General features: G+C 47.4%; 1 protein-coding gene across 2 annotated transcripts in view; it reads right to left on the bottom strand.

Moving 5' to 3' along the window:
* DRC1 (dynein regulatory complex subunit 1) overlaps positions 1 to 15,254 on the bottom strand; it is a 34,408-nt gene extending 19,154 nt beyond the window's left edge. For both annotated transcript variants that reach the window (XM_045189244.2, XM_024553007.3), the window contains exons 1-7: positions 15,026 to 15,254; positions 13,146 to 13,233; positions 7,399 to 7,511; positions 4,581 to 4,764; positions 4,119 to 4,256; positions 3,066 to 3,152; positions 2,137 to 2,259 (exon numbers count right to left, since the gene is read on the bottom strand). In XM_045189244.2, coding sequence (XP_045045179.1) covers positions 2,137 to 2,259; positions 3,066 to 3,152; positions 4,119 to 4,256; positions 4,581 to 4,764; positions 7,399 to 7,511; positions 13,146 to 13,233; positions 15,026 to 15,183 — 891 coding nt within the window. In that variant the 5' untranslated portion in view covers positions 15,184 to 15,254. The remainder of the gene's footprint in view (positions 1 to 2,136; positions 2,260 to 3,065; positions 3,153 to 4,118; positions 4,257 to 4,580; positions 4,765 to 7,398; positions 7,512 to 13,145; positions 13,234 to 15,025) is intronic.
* Between the last annotated feature and the right edge of the window lie 1,277 nt (positions 15,255 to 16,531).

Here is a 16,531-nt window from a genome sequence, read left to right on the forward strand (position 1 = left end):
TCCTACAACTCAATAGCAAAAAAATAAATTACCTGAATAGAAAATGGACAAAGGACCTGAATAGACATTTCTCAGTGAAGACATACAAATGGCCAACAGCTATGGGAAACTGTGCTCAACATCATTAGTCACCAGGGAAATGAAAATGAAGATGACGATGAGATTCCACTTCATACTGTTAGGATGACTACTATCAAAAACCAAAGGACAACAAGTGTTGGCAAGGATATGGGGGAAAGAGAACCTTTGCACACTGTTGGTAAGAACGCATAATGGTGCAGCCACTATGGGAACAATATAGAGGCTCCTCAAAAAAATTAAAAATAGAGTTATCATTGATCCAGTAGTCCCGACTCTGGGTATGCATCCAAAGGAATTGAAACCGGGATCTCCGTCGCAGCCTTATTCATAACAGCCGAGATAGAGAAACGACCAAAGTGCCCGGCAATGAACTACTGGATAAAGAAGGGTGGTATTACACCCAGTGGAATATTATTCAGCCTTCAAAAAGAAGGAAATTCTGCCATTTGCAGCCACATGGATGGACCTGGAGGATATGAAATAAACCAGACGCAGAAAGAGCTGCATGATCTCCCTTCCACGTGGGGTCTAAAACGGTCAAACTCATGAAGCAGAGAAAAGAATTTGCTACCGGGGCTACCAGGGGGTGGGGTGTAGAAGAAAGGGCGGGGGGAAGCGTCGGTCAAAGGGCACACAGGTTTGGTTACACAGGGGGAGTAAGTCCCGAGGTTTGCGGCGCACCAGAGGGCCTGTGGTTTACCATGCCACGCTGCGGACTTAACATTTTGCTAAGAGGGTAGATTTTCTAGTAAGTGCTCTCCCCACAAAAGGAAAACAAAGCAACAACAACAAAAAGAACACAAAGTTCCATCGTTTCGCTGAGGCCAACAGTGTGTAGTTTTGTCGCATAAATTATCACAGACCCAAGATAACTTCAGAAAGCCGTTGTTGTTTTCAAAACAACAGGCGCTTTCTTTGAAAGCGCGGTGTGCGCGGCCCACACAAGCAGCGCCGCTCTGTCCCAGACACTGCGATCTTCATTAGTGGCTCTCATTCCCACAACGTTACTCTGAGAAAGGCCAAGGAAAATCCTCAGGACTGCTAAAAACATGTGTAGTCTAATGGGGTTTTTATTTAACCTCTTTGTATAAAATGACAGGAGGAGTAAGAACTAAAATTCTACCAAAGGCTACATGGAAAAGCTTTAATTTAACGTGCTTTCCTAGATAGACACTGAAATGAAGAGACCAAGCTTGGATATTAAGGTACAACTGTATTACAGCTCAATGTAATTACAGATGTACTTTTTTAAACTGATGTTGAGACACAGAATCCTAGCCTTGGAAAGAGCTTTAGAAACTGGAAAGGTCTAGCCTCCTTCCCACTGCAGGAATTCTGCAGCGTGAAGACAGAGAGTCATTCAGCCTTCAAGTACTTGATGAGATAAAGGACTCTGTGTTTTGAGGGACGCCCTTTTCTATATTGGATAGTTCTAACTATTAGAAGCTTCTTTCTAATGGTGAGTCAGAATCTGCCCTACAGCGATGTCCAACTGTCAGTCAGGGGGCTGCCTGGAATAACAGCAAAGATACAGGCTACAGAGACAGACAGAACTGGGTTCGGATCCAGGGTTTACCACTTACTGGATGAGTAGCCTTCTCTCTGAGCCTCAGGTCGCTGGCCCAGGAAATGCTGTCAGTGATTTCTCCCTTTCACGTTAGGGTGAGGATTAGAGAAACTGGGCATTAAGGGCCTGGAACACGGCAGACACCCACTGGATGGTGGCTGTCCTAGGTCTGGCCCGCTGCCACAGCTAACTTGCCCTAAGGACGTTTTCCGCTTGCCTGGCTAATATGCACAACTCTCTCAACAATTCCTCGTGTGCCCCAGTGTCCACACCCTCCAGGCATCTTGGTAGTTCTCCCCCAGCTGACTGAAGAAAGCAGTCCTCCAGTGTACCTCATACATGAGCTCCTGCAGATATGGCCGTTTAAAAGGAAGCAGACCATCAATGAGTATCGGTCGAATGGACCAGCTCTAGAACATCATCAGTAGACGCCGAGGAAGAAACACACAGGCGTGCTCCGCCTGCTCTGGCCGAGGAGCAAGCCATACCTGCACGTCCTGCTCCAGCTTGATCTTAATCGTGTTGTACTCTTCGAAATCCCAGACCCTCTGCTTGCTCAGCTGCCTCTCGTAGTCCTCCACCTTCTTGAGCCGGTTCGTAAGATACTCCAGCTGAGGGCACAGGAGGACAGGGCAAGTCAGGCCCCTTCCCTGCCCTGTGTCAGTCCTTCAGGTGGCTGACAAGTGTGGCACAGGGAATGGTCTGAAAGTGTCACGACTCCCGAGAGAGTCTGTCCGTCCTGGGCAGCCCTTGTGCCCCAAGGCTGTGTATTGTTTACCAGGGCCCTTCCTCCGGAATGTCGAAGAGGAGCGCACCATCGGGACATCAAGCACAGGGGGACGTAAGGTAGAGCACAGGGAACAGAGCCAGAAATCTTGTAATAACTATGTATGGTAATAACTAGATTTGTGGGGGTGATCACTCTGTAAGCTAAGGAAATCTTTAATCACTATGTTGCACACCTGAAACTAACATAATATCGCATGTCAACTGCAATTGAAAAACAATTAAGCACAGACCCTGCAGTTGGATACTTGTATTTCTAAAAAAAAAAAAAATCCATTGAATCTTGGTTGTTATTTCTTTGTTCTATATGTCTCTGAAATGGAGTGAGAACCCCACACCCTTTAAAATGTGTCTTATAGCACTTTCTTGGGCCACAAGCATCCATGGCTGCGGTGGATGCCCAGGAAACAAGGGAGACAGAGACAGAACTGTGGAAACCACAGCCAGCTGCACAGAGCGGCCTCGCCATGACCTGGGGGACTGCCACCTGTGAGGCCATCTGATGAACTATGAAGAGCAGCACCGAATGTCTGCCAGGGCAATCGCCACAAGACACAGGAGGGCCCGCACGGCCAGTCACAGCAGAAGTCACCCCTGACGCCACGGGTCACCCCCGACACCCCCAGCCTACCTCTTTGGTGTTGTGAGCCTGCAGCGCCCGCTCCCATTTCTTCTTATTGCTGATCAGGAGCTCCTGCCGCTCCACCTCAAATGCTTTCTATGAGCAAGAAGGAAAAGGGGTTTTGTGTCTGTTCTGATTAGGCAGGTCCCACAGCATCGAAGAACCCAAAGCTAACAGCGGAGTGCCATGTCACCGACCACACAAAGTCAAATCCAAAGGCGGACTTGCCAAGTTTCACGTAACCAAATGGCTGTGGAGGGAGCTGCCTGGAAGTCAGCGTTATGGAGAACAGACTTCTCACAAGTTTAGAGGGAACGTGCCAGCTGTCCGCTGGCTCGGTTAATACCCGCAGCTGGGAGCCAGAGGAAGGTCAATGCCCGGGCTGGCAGTCGCAGGGCGAACCCCAGCATGTCATTCCACCAGGATGAGGGGTGGTGCGCTGACTGCTGGGGGTGGGGTCCCCACGAAGCAAAGGCAGCGTGGGGCTCACGAGGGGCAGGCCTGGGACGCAGGAATGAGTCCATAATAATCCAGACAGAGAGGTGCCCTTCCTCTTGGCTCTCTTTCATTTTAGAAAGATCTAAGCCTCCATTTCAACTTGATATGTCATTCAAATTCAAAGTACTGCTTCCTGAATCCTCCTTGGCATGCCCCTTGCCCATCCCCCATCCCTGACTGGCATAAATAAATCAGATAAATGGTGGTTATGCAGCACTAATCTCCCTCCTCCGCTCTCTTACCCTCACCCAGCTTTATTTCCTTTCGAAGCTCCCGTCAAATTATATATTCAGCAATTTATCTCTGTTGTCTAGCTGTCTCCTACTAGAATACAGCCTGCATTGAGAGCCTTGTTTTGTTCACAGCCATATCCCCCGCTCCCGGTACAGTGCCTCACAATAGTAGGCACTTGATGAATACTTTCTGAATGAGTAAATAAGCTAATGAAACCCCAGAGCAGAGACAGAAAGCAGAGGACCAACACATGCGGGTCCCTCCTCAGATGGGCAGGACCGGCCCAGCCCGCCTCCCAGGGCAGAAGGCAGGTCTTGCACACCCTGTTACCTCGATGTGGTTGAGCTCCTGCCGGAAGGTTTTCATCACATTCTTCACTTGTTCCTCCATCCTCTCCAGCAGCAGGCTGATGTCATCTGATTGTTTCTTCAAGTCCTTCACATACTGGTCATCCTTGATTTTTAACTCCTAGAAAAGAGCATGTCAAAGGTTGGTCACACACTCAGACAGAAGCACCAGCCACCTGGACCCCCCCCCCCCCCGTCATCCGCACCTGTGACCACTAGGAATCACACAGTACAGGGAGAAAGCGGCTTCAGAAGCATCGGAGAAGGCCCGGGAGCAAGTGCAGGCGATGGTGAGGAGCTGTGCGGCGCTCTGAGGCCTAAAGTGAGGCCTCCACATTTCTCCGTTCAGGAAAAGCAAACCCATAATCCAGTTAAAGCCCCCAGCCCCCAGCCCCCAGCCAGATCCCACCTGGCTGGGATGAACGACCTGACCCAAGTCTCTTGCCTGCTGTAACTCGTTGATAAGCTTGTTCTTATCTTCTATCAGCCCAGCACAGTGCTCCTGCTGGGTGTTGAGCATTTCCCACAGTTCCTGGGGAATTCTCTTCTGCTTGCCCTCCTTCCACTTGGCAGTGATTTCATCAAATTTGTCATGGCTGGTCTTGACTTCGTTCTCCAGTTTTTCGAGCCTGCGAATACAAACGTGCAATCGATGCCAGCTCCGCTTCCAACGCTGCCTTCCAACAGAGTGGGCAGGTCCCCCAGAGTCTATCATGCAGGCCTGGGCACCAAACACTGCCCCCACACACGCCCACCCAAAACCAGGCCAGGCTCTGAGAAATCTTCTTCTTTCTGTTTAATGCTTGAGTATAAAGCAACCGAGCCCAAATAAACCAAGTGGCACACAACAAACAGATCAACAGTAAAGCCATACACACACACATGTGCACACACACACATCAGGAGTCCCCTGGTCACAAGCTTCTGAGTAAGAGGGTGACGCACAGCAGTTAAATGCCTGGTCACTGGAGTTACATAGCTTGTGTTCAAGTCCTGACTTTGCTACTAACTGCTTCTCAACTTTAGACAAGTTATCGGGCTGGCCAAAAAGTTCATTTACTTTTTTCTGTACGATGGCTCTAGTAGTGTTTAGTTGCCTTTAACTTCATTCAAAACAACTTTGTTAGATTGTATTGTGACAGCTGTTATGTCATCGTGCATTTTTTAAAAAGTTATCCAAATTGAATTTTTGTGCAGCCATTTTAATATTGAAGATGGAAGAAGATATGAAACATTTTGGCATATTGTGCATTATTACTTCAAGAAAGGTAAAAATGCAACTGTAACGCAGAAAAGACTTGTGCAGTGTATGGTGAAGGTGCTGTGGCTGATCGAACGTGTCAAAAGTGGTTTGAGGAGTTTCTTGGTACTACTGACATTTTGGACAAATAATTCTTTGCCGTGGGACTGCCTTAGGCATTGGAAGATATTTAGCGACATCCCTGGCCCCCACCCACTAGAAGTCAATAAGATAAGCCAACATACTCAACACACCCAACTCAATGAAGCTGTTGGTGAAAATGAAAAATGTGTCTTTTATTTTACAGAAAAAACTAACCGGACTTTTTGGCCAAGCCAATACTTAACCTTGCAAGCCCCGCCTTTCTCATCCATGACAGGGAGAGGATGAGAGCCTCCGCCGCCACGTGGCACCAAGTGAGGTGCTCAGCGCAGCCGTCACTTAGCAAATGCTACTCATATGATGAGCTATCATTATTAACGTGACCTCAAGAGTCAGGCCATTCCTCTCCCAAATTACCAATAAATGTCTGTAGGGAGACTCCATCATTAGCAAGGGAAAATAGGTGTGGGCTTTTTAGAAATTCCAAAGAAACTATGTGACGGAAAATACTGAGGATGGGCCTGGATTGAAGGAAGGCCTTAGGTCTGAGGACAGGGCATAGGGCATATGCCTGAGACTCTGTCCCTACTCTAGCAGATGGCACTTCTACAACACTGCCTCCAAACAAGTGTGCAAAGCCCCTAAGGACAGGAATCACCACTTAATCATCTTCTGATCCCCTTTCTCCTTCCCACCCTCCAAGCTCGGCTACATCGTACCTATTTTATGTCAACCGATTTCCTTCTCCAAAAAATGAGACACAGCCATCGGGCCACCTTTCTAAAATCCACATTCGTCTTGTAACTCCTCCACTTAAACCCTTCCATCTGCCCTCAGCGGCTGCGGGACGAGTCCTCAGTCCTTGGCCTGGCACTCTGGGCCTTTCACAAGCTGCCCTGCTGGGGATCAGCCAGTTTAGCTCCTGGTATAGCCCATGCCAGTCAGTAGGAAGTTTCAAGAGTAAAGTCACCAATTATATACTAATGAAGGTGGTAAAGTTGCCAATAGGGGAGCTACTTACGTTTAGCCACTAAAAATACCGTTGTTAAACTTGTACTGTGTGTGCATATGCTAAGATGGATTAATGGTCACGTGGGTCGCTCTTCTGATTGAACTGTAGACTGTCGGGCAACCTGAGACCTGGGCTGATGGGTGCGCGCAGCAGCCCTCCCACTGAGGACTGGAGCTGAAGGTCTGCCAGGGGCTCCCGTGATCCCTCCAATGCTCTATGCTTCAAACATGGAGTCTCTCCTGTTCCTTAATACCTGCTACATTGTCCATACACTGAGGTGTTTATGGGGCTGGTCGCTCTCATTAACTTGAGCTCAGGACAACCCAACCAACCTTCTTAGTCTCATCTCTGCATCCCCAAACCCACTGCCCACACGCCCTTCCCTATCATGCCCTTTCCAAGCATATCACGTGATCCATGCATCAGCACAAGCTGTTCCCTCTGCCTAAAACGCCTGCTCCTCACATCCTACCCATCCTTTACGGCCCAACTCAAATGTCACTTTGCCTGGAGAGTTTCTTCTGTAATCTCTCCAGAGAGAATTAAAGGCCTCCCCATATATGTTTCCACAACTCTTTACGCCTAACCTTCATTTTTACAAAGTCACAGTGACGTGTTTCTGTGTCTATCTTGACTAGACTGCCAACATCAAGACCACAGGCTCTGTTCACTCCTGGTTGTACCCCACAGCTTGGCACCGGAATGGAATACTTAAGAAAGGGACGCGGAGGGGAGGGAAGTCAGGAGGAGGGAAGGAAAGGAGGAGGGAGGAAGAATTCATAAGGGGGTGAGAAGAAGCATTTACTGGACTAAGTTTGACAAAGTCACTTTCCAAGGACTGGGGAGAACTCAGGGGCACACAGAGGAGATACAGACACAGCCACCAGGCTTCAGAGCGGGGGCCCTCACCTCTGACGCTTTAGCTCCTCTTCTTCAACCCTCCTGTGGATCTCTCTGATGTCTGTGGCCACCTGGATATTTGTCACCAACTCGGTGCCACAGAGCAGCAGTTTAGCCAGTTTCTGAAAACAAAGGACTTACAATGTTAGAACACTTTATAGAGAATTTATATATTTATAAAGTATATAAAGCTGTGTAAAAGGAATTATAACTTTATAACTTTAAAGGGATTCATAAAGTTAGAAACACTTGGAACAACTGTTTGTAACGCTTCTGTCCACCCAGCACAAATCAAAAGCTACCTTAAGACTTTTCTTTTTTGTTCTTCTTCTTTTCTTTTTTTAAGAATTTTATTTATTAATTTCAGAGAGGCTGGAAGGGAGGGAGAAAGAGAGGTAGAGAAATATCAGCGTGCGAGAGAAATATTGATGGGTTGCCTCTCATGTGCCCCCAACCAGGGGCCTTGCCCACAACCCAGGCATGTGCCCTGACTGGGAATTGAACCGGCAACCTTTCGGTTTGCAGGCCAGCGCTCAATACACTGAGCCACACCAGTCAGGGCTTCTTTTCTTTTTTTTAATTCTCTCTCTCTCTCTCTTTTTTTTTTTTACCTTAAGACTTTTAAGAATGGAATCTGTGTAGCAGCCCGTGTCCATCGGGACATTAGAGATGTGTTGCTATAGATACAGTTTAACAGCACTCTGCAATTCTGGGTGCACTTCAGTTTCTTCTCAGAGCAGGGACCAGCCAGCCAGTGTGCTGGCATGCGCTCTAGGGACACATGTCCCCCGGTCGACCTCCCCGGTGGCTGACACTGCCAGGGTCCTTTCTAAGACTCTCAGCTGGGGCAGGCGGGGGGTGAGACAGACAGTAACCACTGTCCTTTCACATCCACCTCCCCTCTTCTAGTAATCGAACACATGCATGTTAGCTGGGCGTTTGATCTCCCAAAACAGACACATCCCCCAAACTTCCCTGCAGCTACAGTTGGCTGATCAATGACACAGGAGCAGAGCCAGTATGTGTCACTTCTGAATTGTGCCTTGAAGGGAAAAAGTGCACCTTCTGTGGCCCCTACGTCCCCCTCCTCCCAGGCTGGAACGTGGCGCTAAAGTGCGGCACGAGGGGCATGCAGCAGTGGCTGCAGTAGACGTGATGTACTCATCAGGCGGTGATTACGGAATAGGCTGTACTAACAAACGCACAGAAGATTCATGTACTAAGAGTTTCCTTAGAAGCATTTTACAGACATCAGCACTTGCAGCTCCTGCTTAATTAACCAAGGAATGGTCCTGACCACAAGAACATGGGCAAGTGTCAGCGACTCGTGCAGAACCAGCGACAACGCTGCCTGCACGTCCCCCTCCAAGGTATCAGCAGTGGAACTGCGGGTGGAGGGAAGGAACCATGTGATGATGCATGCCGGAGACAGCATTAAAGCCACCCAAGAGCCGAGCTGAGAAAATTCACTTTGCCGGAAATTCCTTCGTTCCCCTCTTCCCACGGTTCCCCTATACCAATTAGTCAGGACACCTGAGATGCTAAGTTGGGCTTTGAGATGAGAGTCCCTCATCTTCCAGGTCACCAGCACCAGAATAAAGCCACTTTCCTTTACATCAGCACCTGCCTCTCAAGTACTGGCTTCAAAGCAGCAGGTAGCCAGACCTGCGTTCCATTACAAGCAGACAAAGGGCAGAAGGAGGTGAGGGCCCGGCATGGAGGAGACCCCGTGTCAGCCCTGGGTTATTAAGTCAGGCAGAAAAATAAGCTTCTATCTTATTGAGGCTAATGTTACATGGGATCTTTTGTTACAGGAAAGAGAACTGTAGCTGGCTGCTCTGCCCTCTCTCTTAATGGGCTTGAGAATGTTCCCCCCTCCTAATCCCTTCTCATAAACTCCACACTCGGTATCTTCACCCCTGGCATTTTTGTGATGTCATAATTTTACCAAAAAGTTCACGTATCCTTCAGTTATGCCTAAGGTTTTCCAAGTCTGTTTTGGAACCTATACATTCTCCAACTCTCAAATCATTTTGGAACCGAGAACCTATAAACATCTTTATCCCAAGGAGTCATTGAATCAGCCAGAGACTCTATTTCATTTTGAAATGCAGTTTTCATGAATATAAAACAGACCCTAAACCCAGGTATCTTGGGTAACGCAGACTTTTTTAAATGCCTGCGGCTTCATCACTTGTACCGAATAGTTTTATACGCATAAGGAAGTAATGGCTTTCCTGTAGCTTTGACCAATTTTCTGTTTTTTACTCAGACAATACGAACATCAGAAATTTCTGAATCAGGTATTTAAGACTCAAAGTAAAATTGAAAATGTTACAGACACCAATAGACCAACAAACACAGCACTAACATTTTTAAGACCCAAAGGAAGAATTTAAATGGAGGTCCACATACCATACATCTAAATATTTTTAAATTATAATTCAATCTTATAAACTATTAATAAAATATGTTCTGTCCTCCTACCTTGACAACTTCAGAACAATTTAGAACTCCTAGTTTGAATTTAGACTACATCTCAAAGTTCCACCCAGAAGTTGGTGGCTAAGGGAGAGCCAGTCTCTGGCCCCAGCCTGCAGTCCACCCCATAACCTTCCCACTGCCCCTCTGTCCCACACCAGTAAGGGCTTCGTGTGCAGGCATGTGGACTTCCCAGACCGCACATCCACGCTCCATCTGCACCCCTCGGCCATCCATCAGCCTTGAGGTTGTACAACAGCGACCTCGCTCACCTGCCCTGAGCAGGACAGATCTTGGGAAGAGTCCCGTGTAGGCCTTGAAAGTGCACTCAGAACCCTTTGGCCAGGGAATCTGTGGTTCTGTGATACACAGAGAGTGATATAAAGGGGGAACTTGGGCTCTAACTGAACTTGAGGCAAGTCCACTTGCTGGGGTGCATTCAGAGGAAAGCCAGAGCAAGAAACGGGAGCTTCGTCATCACCACTTCTGCTTAATAGGCTGAAGGGCCTGTCTAGTGCAAGAAAAGAAATAAAAGTACAAATATTAAACAGGAAGAGATAAAACTTATTTTAAGATGATGTGATTATATATGGAAAGCAAAACTAAAGAAAGAAAGGAACTACAGGTAAACTACTAGAATTAAAAAGTGAATTTGACAAGGTTGTTGGATATCAAATCAATATTTAAAAAGTCAATTGTACTTTTATACATCCACAATGAACAATTATCACCTCAATAAAAAGTATAAAACATTGCTGAACAAAATTAAAGAATACCTAAATAAATGGAGGGATATTTTGTATTCATGGATTATATAAATCTCTATATTGGTAACATACTATTTCTTTCCCAAATTGCTCTCTAGATTCGACCCAATGTTAATTAAAATCCCAGCAGGTTTTTTGGTGGGAATCCACGAGCTGATTCTAACACGTATGTGTAAATGCAAAGGTCAAAGACGGCCCAGACAACCTCGAAGAACAACAAAGTTGGAGGACTTCCCTACCAGATATCAAGACCTGTCATACAGCTACAGTGACTAAGCCAGCGTGGAATGGGTGTAAAGACAGACAAACAGACCGATGGGACGAAACAGAGAATTTAGAAACAGACACACATTTACAATCTGATTCGCAACTAAGGTGCACTGCAGTGCTCCTGCGAACGGACGATCTTCTCAGTAGGTGCTGCCGGGCCAATTAAACCCACCTGGAGTTTTAAAAACCTGAAGACCTACTTTTATACCACACACCAAAATCAACTCCAGATAGACTAGAGACCAAAATGTAAACAGTGGAGCAGTTTTCTTCTTCCAGGAAAAGGATATCTTCATAAACTTGGAAGAGAGGAAGATGAAACAGAGAACAAAAAGAATCACCCCTAAAAATGACTAATAAGGGGCAGGGCCAAGGGCAGGGGCCCCTCCTGCCTAGGTCTTAGGGCAGAACTGCTTATTAATACCTGGATACTGAGGGAGGTGGCATTCTTGGTATACATTTCTTCTCGGTGCCAGGGCATTTCAGACTTCAGTCCTAAGTGATAGGAACCCTGAAAAGCTGCTAATGAAAACAACATTATCCTTTTGGTTTTACGTTACACTCAAAGAGTGCTCAGGATGAAGTGTATATCAGTGTTTTCAAGATTATATCAGTATTAACTGTATCAGTCTTTTCAAGATTATATATAATATCCTTTTGATCCTACACAGAAGTGCTCAGAGACCACTGACCCTTTAAATGAAGAAACCTAGGGCCCTGGCTGGGTAGCTCAGTTGGTTAGAGCATCATCTCAATACACCATGGTTGCAGGTTCAATCCCCAGTCAGGGAACATACAAGAATCAATGAATGAATGCATGAATAGGTACAGCAGCAAATCTCTCTCTCTCTGTGTGTCTCTCTCTCTGTCTTATCTCCATCTCTACCTCTATCCCTCCTTTCCTCTTCCTCTCTCTCTCTCTCATATCAAGAAAGAAAGAAACAAACAAACCTAGGTACAAAGAGGTGACGTGACTCCTGTACTTCACAATAAGCAACAGATCTGGACTGAGAAGCCACAGCAACTGAGTATTTTCTCCATTACCGTAAAATATCTTATCCTCGACATAGTACAGTATAGGTTATTCAATCAATTATCTCTATATAGTCATTCCCTATAATAATATGTCAGTAGCTTGAATACTTTTCCTCCCAATAATTACACTTTAATTTCTGCCAGAAATGAGCTCTCTCTCCTCTCCACTTTGATAAGTCCCGCCCATTTGTCTGAGACCCAGCTCAAACTGCACTTCCTCCACAGGACCTTCCCTGACCAGGCCCACTTAGGGAGCAGGTTTCCACGTCTCAGTTCCCACAGTACCAGCGTCTATGCCGTTCATCTCGCAAGTAACTAAAGGCGGCACTGGGCTAGGCCTGCCGCGCTGTTTTGAACTGGCATTTTTGTTCCTCCAGCACCTCTTGTTCCAAGTCCTTTATTAAATACCCCATTGCCGTGGGAGAGCAAGGGATGATTTTCTTTTTGGTGCTCACTGAGTACAAGCCAGGCGCCGTTCCGCAGGGACTCAGAGAGGCTCTCCCTCTCATAGAGCTTACAGTTTCATTGGGGACACTGCATGCCCACACATTTGCAAAGTCATACAAGGCAGAAGACTATCCAAAATGCAATGAATTCAACAGACAAGAAGTGGTCACTGTGTGTGATGGAGGTCAGCCTGGTGTGGAGGAGCTCACGGGAGGGTCAGGACCTAGAAGGTCTTCAAGTACAGGAAGATAACCTGAAGACAGGAGAGGAGAGGAGAGGGGAGGAGGGAAGAAGAGGAGAGGGAAGGAGCTTGGCATTGCAGAAGGTCAAAGGCACTGAGCAGAAAGAACAAAGTCATTGGAGGTGAACAAGTCAATCGGCTTCGCCAAAGTGGAAGGCCCAAATTAGGTAACCACGGGAGAGAAGATTAGAAAGTTAAGAAGGGAACAGACTACAAAAGGTCTTGAATGTCAGGCTAAACTATTTGGACTGCATCCTATGAGTAGCAAATGCCATTAAAAGTGTGTAAGCAAAGAAAAGGCAGCATCAATACGAGAGACTGTAACACGAAAGCCCACTCCCAAGGAGCTCCCACAATAGGAAAGATTCAAATTCAGTTCTGCCCAGAGACCGGAAATAGAGCATCCATTGCGATTTCATCTCTACTGAGTGTCTTCTAGTCTAATACAACCACCACACCCAGCTCTCCGGTCTCACGGGGGGACTGCTAAGACCCCTTTGCTATGCAGTTCATACCAGCCTGCTTTCTTCCTTCTGTTTATAGCTCTTGCTTTGATCTTCCTCGCTCTCCTTCTTCCCATCTAAATATTCTCCAAGCGCTTCCCTGCGATGGAAAAGAATAGAGAAACTGACGTTACTTCTAATACTTAAATTCTATCTTTAAAGTTTCCTTGCAACTTCACACGGTATTCGAAAATACATTCTATAAGGTTAAAAATCTAGATATTAAAAAAAAACAATCATAAAACACTAGAAGTAAATAGAGGAGCAAGAATAAGACCAACGTCAGAAGAAAAAAAAAAGATGGAAAGATTTTACTTCCTAAAATTTTAAAATTTTATCCTTAAAAGTCAAGAGGTAAACTGGTAAAATTTGACAAAATTTTGCTCTCTATTAAATAGAAAAGCCTCCTTCAAATCAATACTCAAAAAGGACAAAAAAAAAAACACAGAAAAATTGGCAAAGCATGTGAACAGGTAATTCATGGGACAAATGCAAATGGCGAATAGACACTCGAAGATATGGTCCACTTGGCATATAACCAGAGAAATTAAATTGCAAACCCTCTGTGTCATCATTACTCTGCTATAGACCAGAAAAGATTTAAAAGCTTGGCGCTACGTACGCACACGCGCAGGGCAATGTTAATTCCCCTGATCGCTGTGAAAATACGGTCTGAGTAACCAGGACCACCGGGCTACCCCACAGAACATCACACACACTGAGCCTTCACACCAGGGCTGGCAAGCTGTGGCCGGCCGGACAAATAGGGCCCACCTATGTTGTATGGCTCACAAGCGAAGAATACTGTGGACATTTTTTAATGGTTTAAAAAAGAAAGATCAGAGGACAGGGGATTTTTAGGGCAGAGAAACCTTTCTGTTCAACACTGTAGTGGTGGAGACACGCCATTATACAGTTGTCAAAATCCACGGAACACCAAGAGTGAATCACAATGTAAACTCTGGGCTGTGACTGACAGAGATGAGTCAATGAGGCTCATCAGCTGTCACAAATGGGCCACTCTGGTGGGGATGCTGACAGTGGGAGAGGTTTTGTATGTGTGGAGGCAGGGGGTTCAAAATATATGGGAAAACTCTACTTTCCACTTGATTTTTCTGTAAACCTAACACTGCTCCCAAAAGAAGTTTATTAATTTAGGGGGGGAAAGTTTTGCGACACAAACATGATATGACATTCACATTTCAGTGGCCATAACTGAAGTTTTGATGGGACGCAGCCATGCCACATTGGGCCCTTGTGTCCAGGGACCAGCAGACAAGAAGGGAAGCCACCCTCTTGGAGGGGCTGCTGACCCTGGCCAGCAGGACACGGAACAGCGCTGTTACAGGGCGAGGGTGTCCAGGAATTCAGGGAGTCACACAGGGGCCTCTCGGTGCCACCTTGTGACGGCCCGTTGTGTCTGCGAATGATGGGAGAGGTGCAGCGACCCTGAAAGGACTAAGGTTATCAGTCTCAGATACTTCGCGATTGAGGGTGCGTGTCACACCAGCAGAGGTGGCAGCTGCAGCCCAGTGGGTAACTACCTGTGGAGAGCAGGCAGGTGGGGCGGGAAGGAGAGACGCATCTCTGAGCGCAGGTCATGGGTCACCTGCATTTCAGTGCCCGGTGCACCTGGCTTTCAGTGAAAGTGTTGAAGGGATTATTATTTCTGTCTCTCACTTTACTAGCGTGTTCAATGTTTTAACATCCCATTGAGCCTTCTAGAAGAAATGTTTTCTATTTTATCAAGAAAGAAGAAAGAAGTGTGAGAGCACGTGGGGCACTCGGCCCCACACTGCAGGGGCTGTCGCCCTGGTAGGCGCCCCCTCGGCCACTGCACCACCTCCCGGACACCCCCGGCGCTCTGCGTCTGGCTGCCCAGCCCCGCTCACCGTCTCCGGGCCTCCAGGCGCGCTGCGATGCGGAGGCGCCGGGCTTGGATCCGCTCCTGTGGGTTCTCGGAATGGATCGAGGGCCCGAGAATCTCAGTGGTTAAGTGTTCCTCCTCATTTTCCTCCAGGACCCCCAAGGGTCCCGACTGGGGATTCATGGCGGGCGCCTCCCCCGGGCAGCTCCACCCGGACCACTACCGCGGGATGGTCGCTGGGTTGCCAACAACAAGCCGTTGCCAGGGAAAAGCAGTCATCTGACCTGCCACGGGAGTCTGCGCGCAGCTCAGGCCCCGCCCACCGTCGTTCAGGACTTGGCATCCCAGTTTTGGGCTTGATTCCTCTCTCCTGCAGTTAGGATGTACTATCTTGAGCCCCCGGGAAGGCCCAGTCACATCAGACTGGAAGACGGAAGAGCTGGACCAAGTTGTGGTTCATCGCTTACTGCCCCGATCACTAATTCATCCTTCGTTTATCATCAAATGGGAATTCCTCAAAATCATATCCATCAAAGACCATTGAGCGCCTCGTTGCCAAGCACCGTGCTAAGGGTATAGGCACTGTCCTTCCCTCATGGAGGGTACAGGAGAATAGGTCCGCTGAGCTTATTGTCTCTTTGGGAAGTTTGAACTAAAGCACACTGCATCCATCCATTCACCATCCATTGATTTTTGAGCTCCTACGCTGTGCATGCGGCAACCCCCCTCCTCTAGAATGTGAAACCCCATATTGTCAACCTAGGACAACCCCACCATCCCCACCTTACAGAAAGAGGAAAGGGGGAGCAGAGGGAAAGAGTTCCAGGGGCGTGGAGGAAGAGGAATAAGATAGGGTACAGAAGCACAATTAAACTCTCAAGGAAGCACCGCCCCTTGCAAAAGCAGTATTTCCTGGGTATTTTCTGTGTCTCTACGTCAACAAAATAGAGTTCTTACTGAGAATTAAAATGCTTTTAAAAATAAACCGTGTAACATTTGGCAGGGCCTTGCTCCACCGGCCTGTGTGGGGAACTCGGGCAGGGGCCATGGAGTAGTGAGGAAATGCAGGTCCTAGTCCTAGACCCGACCTGCAACCTTGGATAAGTCACAGCTACTTGAAGACCACTTTCTCAATTGGTGTATGGTACAGTCTGCCTCCCCAACCCACAGGCAATTGTGAGGCCAAAGGCAAGCCCCTAGCGTGAGGCAAGTGGACTTTGGGAGGTTTTTTAAGAAATCAGTTTTTCCTAGTGTGCGAGTCGTAGAAATACTTAGGAGTGCCAAAATCCTGGCGCACCCGAGTGCCAATAGCTCTGCCTGAGCCTCGTCCCGTACCTGGGGGTGAGCGGTGAGATGGGGTTGGGGATAGTGTTTGCTTTTGGGCTTCAGGGCCCTCTGCCAAATTTATCTCTCCTTTGGCTATAACCTCAAGAGTTCAACTTCCCTTAGAAGCCTGGGAATCAGGGATAGTGTTCTGACCAGGAATTCCGCCAGATCCTGGCCCATGTTCCCACTGTCTGTGAGGAGGGGA

This window comes from Desmodus rotundus, chromosome 5, assembly GCF_022682495.2.
Source record: "Desmodus rotundus isolate HL8 chromosome 5, HLdesRot8A.1, whole genome shotgun sequence".
NCBI classification, from domain to species: Eukaryota; Metazoa; Chordata; class Mammalia; order Chiroptera; family Phyllostomidae; genus Desmodus; species Desmodus rotundus.